The sequence below is a fragment of the Phaethon aethereus genome, assembly GCF_964289735.1.
Source record: "Phaethon aethereus genome assembly, chromosome: 3".
Taxonomy (NCBI): domain Eukaryota; kingdom Metazoa; phylum Chordata; class Aves; order Phaethontiformes; family Phaethontidae; genus Phaethon; species Phaethon aethereus.
Window position 1 is genome coordinate 1,203,434 of NC_138576.1, and position 5,306 is coordinate 1,208,739.

General features: G+C 66.4%; 1 protein-coding gene across 1 annotated transcript; it reads left to right on the forward strand.

Moving 5' to 3' along the window:
- Nucleotides 1-216: 216 nt before the first annotated feature.
- SCARA3 (scavenger receptor class A member 3) lies at nucleotides 217-5,074 on the forward strand (the record flags this gene model as incomplete). Its single annotated transcript, XM_081997972.1, has 6 exons — nucleotides 217-223; nucleotides 1,507-1,566; nucleotides 1,633-1,752; nucleotides 2,262-2,360; nucleotides 2,814-3,857; nucleotides 4,635-5,074. The coding sequence occupies 6 exons, from the start codon at nucleotides 217-219 to the stop codon at nucleotides 5,072-5,074; spliced, it is 1,770 nt and encodes a 589-aa protein (XP_081854098.1).
- Between the last annotated feature and the right edge of the window lie 232 nt (nucleotides 5,075-5,306).

Consider the following 5,306-nt stretch of genomic DNA (forward strand, 5'->3'; position numbering starts at 1 on the left):
CGGGTGGCCGTGGGGATGCTCCACCACTGTGGTTGCTTTTGAAGTCTCCCCAGGAAGTTTTGGGAGCCGGGGGCCGGCGGGGGGGAGCAGCCCCGGCCATGCTGGCCACTCGCTGACGCTCACCGGGAAGAGACGTGCCGGGGCGGATGCAGGAACTGGGGCGGTGAGGCCTGGGTCCGTGCAGGATTGCACCCACCGCCCCCCAGCTCGGGGGCTATGAGAGGTGAGTGGGGGGCAGCCCGGGGTGGGGTTGGAGCTGTGGGGAGAGCAGCGGGACCGGTGGCACGGGGCACAGGAGGGGACAGCCGTGTCAGAGCGGGCAGTGGAGCTGGGGGGCAGCCGGCACCCCCCAAATCCCACCGCATCCCGGCTCCCCACAGGCAGCATCTCCCCAGGGGCAGGAGCTGAGCCGGCTTTGGCCGTGGCCAGGGACCTCAAACCGGGGAGGGGAGGGGAGAGGAGCTGGGGGGGGGTCCAGGGCTCCCAGACCAGCGGCAGCGCTTCCCCTGCTTGCTCAGAGCCCGTCACTTGTTGACTCCATGCAGCAGAAAAGCAAAATCTGGGGCAGCTGAAAAGCAAAGGGCCATGCCAGGGAGGATGGAGGGAATCGCTGCCACCCCCAGCCCAGCGAGCCCCCCCGCCCGCAGCCCCGCTCCTGCCCCGCTCCCGCGTTTGCGTGGGGGAGGCCGGGCTGTATAAAGCAGGGGATGCCGGTGCCGCGGTCGCTCCGGCTGCCCCACCGCGCACACCGCGCACACCGCGCACACCGCGCACACCGCTGCCACGCTGCAGCCCCCCTGCGGCACCCCCAGCTGCAAACCCTCCTTCTGCCAGCGGGAGGTGGAGGAGGCCCCGGGCAGGGGGTGGCTGGGCGGGCAGGGGGGCTGCGGGGGGCTGCGGGGGGCTCTCGGGCACGGCACAGCTCCCGGGAAGCTTCGGGGAGCCGGGGGGGAGGCATCGGCCCCCTGCTCCAGGCTCCTTCGGGGTCGCGTACCGGTGCTGAGTGCATGCCCCTGTGCCGGAGCTACGGGTGGGATCCAGCCCATGGTGTTTCCCACCCTGTGGGAGCACCCCAACTTGCCCCCCCCCGGGCTGGGGGTCCGGGCTGGGTGCTGGCTGGGGTGGCATGTGGGTTTTCTTTGCTCCCATGACTTTTGCAAGAAGGAGCTGGGCGCCAGGAGCTGTCAGCTTCTCCATCACCCACTTTTTGGCCAAATTCAACCAAATTTCCCCAACTTTACGGCCTCGGAGCGCAGCGGTGCCGGCCGAGTCCCGCAGAAGCTGGCGGTGGAGCAGGGACGTGTCCCCAGGGGCTGGTGCCACTGGGCTTTGGCCAGCTGAGGGTGGCAGTGGCGGCTCCCGTGTGGTTTCCCAGCTTTTCCCCGGGGAGGCCGGGTTACGGCGAGGCTCAGCAGGCATCCCCGGGGCTGGCAGCGGGAGAACGCAGGCAGCAGGCAGGGCCCCGGCAGTGCAGGCAGCTCAGGTCCTTCCTGTGTTGGTTTTCAGAAGGCGAGCCGGCGGGAGGAGAGGAAGAGGAGATGCCGTCCTTCGGCTACCGACCGAGCGGTAAGGATGTCCCCTGGGGTGGGGAGGGGGTGCGGCAGGGCCTGATCCTTTCCTCTCTGTGCTCAGGCAGGGCACGGACCAGCTGCAGCCGGTGCCAGAAGAACCTCTCCCTCCAGACGGCCGTCAAAGTCCTCTATGTCTTCTCCATCCTCCTCATCGTGGCCGTGACCGTGCTGGCTGCCTTGGGTGAGCATGGGCAGGGTTGGGAGGTCTGGCTCCTGCCTTCCCTCCTGCCCTCCTTGGGGTTACTGGGGCTCCCCCAAAGCACCTTCAGCACCCAGGCATGGAGAGGAGCATCCAGCTCTCCCGACCTGCCCCTGGGATGCATGTGGGACCCTGTGCGCGGTGCCACCTCGCTGGGTGGCTTTACCTCCATGAGGACCTCAGGAACCACTCTGGACCCCAGAGGTTGTCACCCCATCACCTCCACAGGCAAGGAACAGCCTCCCAGGCTCAACGGAGGGATGGCACGCTCCCTGGGGCTGGGCCCCTGGAGGGGCCTTGTAGACCTTAGCCAAGCCCCGAACCCAAAAGCCCCTTGAGACACTCGCCCCACAGAGCCAGCACCCACCAGCCACCCAGCCTGGCTCTTCACGCCCTCCTTGCCAGGGAACGAGCCCAGAGGAAAGGTGTGGAGGACGATCACATCCCGGTGCCTGCCCAACCTCCCCTGACCCCCTGCCTTTCCTCCTCAGTGTTCAAGAAAGTCAACTCCATCTCTGACGACATCAGCTCAGCCCAGAACTATTATGAGAAGAAGATCATATCCATCCAGGAGGACCTCCAGGGGTTGGGTGAGTGCTTGGAGCCTGGACCTGGAGCTCTTCTCCAGGCTTTGGCACCACGTGCCCCTCCAGCTGTGTGGATCTCAGCTGCTTGGTGCTGCCAGCCAGGGGCTGAAGTGTCTCCACTTTTCAGGTCCTGGGGCTCCCCCAGAGACAAAACCCCACTTATGTCCCAGGATTTTGGGGAGGGACAACTATACGACCCCAAGGGCAGGGTTGGTGCTGTTGGCCTATTTGGGGAACTTGCTGCACAAGAGGTGGCAGGAGCAGGATGAGGGTGAGAGCTGGTGCAGGCTGGTGGCATCAGGGTTGTCCCAGCCATGGCTCCATGGTGCCCATCTCCAGGGTCTGCAAGGACAAACCATGGTGAGGCTCCTTCCTCTGCTCTGGTCCTCAGCAGGAGGATCTCCTGGCCCAGTGAGGGACGGGGTGGGGTAACAGACCCCTCTGCCCTTCGTTCAGATGAGAAAACCTCGGGGAACTGCTCCCTCTGCCACGAGACGGGACAGCTGGGCCAGGAGATCACCAAGCTGCAGGGCGAGCTGGAAGAGATCCAGAAGATGCTTTTGGTTCAAGAAATCCTGCTCGACCGGACCTCCCAGACCCACGACCTCCTCTCATCCACCAGCAACAAGATCACCAGCGAGGTGGACAACTGCTCCTTCTCCACCCGGCAGGTCAACGAAAGCTTGGGGCAGTTTCTGGCCCAGGTGGGGGGCTGGCAGGTGGTCACCTCCCAGCTAGACAGTTCTCTCAAGGGCTTGGCCCAGGAGCGCTACGATGTCAGAGCAGCCATGCAGCAGATGAACTTCACCCTGGGGCAAACCTCTGACTGGATCCAGGTCATCCAGAGGAAGACGGATGAGGAGACGCTGACACTGCAGAAGATTGTCACTGAGTGGCAGAACTACACCCGCCTCTTCGGTGGGCTGCGGGCCACCTCCTCCAAGACCAGTGAGCTGGTGAAGAGCATCCAAGGCAGCATCGGCGCGGCGGCTCGGCAGGTCGGCCAGAATTCGGAAAGCATGCACGACCTGGTGCTACAGGTGATGGGGCTGCAGCTGCAGCTGGACAACATCTCCTCCTTTCTGGATGACCACGAGGAGAACATGAACGACTTGCGCTACCACAACAGGTACACACAGAACCGCACGGCTGAGCGCTTTGAGACCCTGGAAGGACGCATGACCTCCCACGAGATTGAGATCAGCACCATCTTCACCAACATCAATGCCACCGACAGCCATGTCCACAGCATGCTGCGCTACCTGGATGACGTGCGGCTCTCCTGCACCCTGGGTTTCCACACCCATGCCGAGGAGCTCTACTACCTGAACAAGTCCCTCAGCCTGGTCCAGGGCACCACGGACCTGCTGCGGGAACGTTACAGCCTGCTCAGCGCCCGGCTGGACTTTGATATCCGCAACCTGTCCATGGTCATGGAGGAGATGAAGGTGGTGGACGTCCGGCATGGGGCGATGCTGAAAAATATCACCATCTTACGAGGTAAGGTGCAATGCTGGTGGGTCCAGCCTAAGCCCTGCCTGGTTGGGGCCAGGCGTGTTGGGCAGGCAGTTTTGGGGGCTGTTCCTTCAGTGGCTGAGCATGGTGGGATGTGGGCTCCTCGGGAGCATCCTGCACCGTGGAGGACCCAAACCACTGTTGCTGAGGCCAAGGCGGTGCTGGGGTGCACACGAAGGCACCCGGACACTCTCCCATGGCTGCAGAGGTGTCCTGGGGATGGAGCTGCGTGCACTCGGCTTGCAGAGCTGGCCCTGCCTGGGGGGACAGGGACAGCGGGGAGGTGACCCATGTCCTTCCAGCACGGCTGGCCTGCACGCTGGTGCCAGCGACCCCCTCTTGCTGGTCCTGGTGGAGAGGGTAAGGCTGCCCCTGGACGAGGGTGCCCAAGGCTTCCCGCGGTGGCTTGGGTGGCCTGGGGACATCTCCATCACCCCAGGAGAGCAGTGGGGCCGTCCCGGCTCCACCACGGGCTCCACGGAGCACAGGGGCACGCCGGCAGCTCCCCGTCCACCACGGACCATCCAGCCTGGAGCCACACGGCAAGGCCATGGGCATCGTTACCGGGCTGCCCTGACTAACGAGCCCAGGCTGTTTCCTGGACCTGGTTTTTGGGAGAGCCCTGCAGTGGCCCCGTCCCCAGGCAGTGCCAATGGCCCTGGGAGCCCACAGCAGGGGCTGCAGGGCTGGGGCACCTCCCTCTCTCGCCGCTTTGGGGTGCTGCCCCCCGGGCTTCACATTGACCCCCTCCTCTCCCCCCAGGTGTGCCGGGCCTCCCGGGCCCCCGCGGTCCCAAGGGTGACGTGGGAGTCAAGGGCCCCCCAGGAAGCGAAGGAGAGAAGGGCGACGCGGGCAGCCTGGGCTCACCGGGACCCCAGGGACCCCCTGGCCCCCCGGGACCCCCCGGTCCCCAGGGCGAAAGGGGTCCCCTGGGCTTGAAAGGCTTCCCTGGCCTCAAGGGTGCCAAGGGCAGCTTCGGGCAATCCGGCTCCCGGGGACAGGGGGGACCCAAGGGAGACCCTGGCCCTCCAGGGCCGGTTGGGGTGCCGGGGCCAGTGGGACCCCCCGGTGCACAAGGCAAACCGGGACTGCCCGGGACCCCCGGGGCTGTGGGCCAGGCCGGCCCGATGGGGCCCAAGGGAGACCCTGGTCTGCGAGGCCCCCCGGGGCTGCCAGGCCCCCCCGGCCCCCCCGGCCAGTAACGCAGCCTGCTGCCAGCCAGGGCACCAGGGCGGCCGGGCTGGCATGGGCATGGGGTCCCCACTGCCACCCCCCGGATCCCCAGACCGTCCCCCGCAGGGTGCGAGGCAGAGCCTCGCAGGACAGGGGGGCAGAGGGGTCCCGGTCGCCCCCAAGCGCGAGGGGCCGGGGCTGGTCCCCCGCTCTCAGGGATGCTGCTGGGCTCTGGGCTCGGCCATTCCCGGCCCTGGGGTG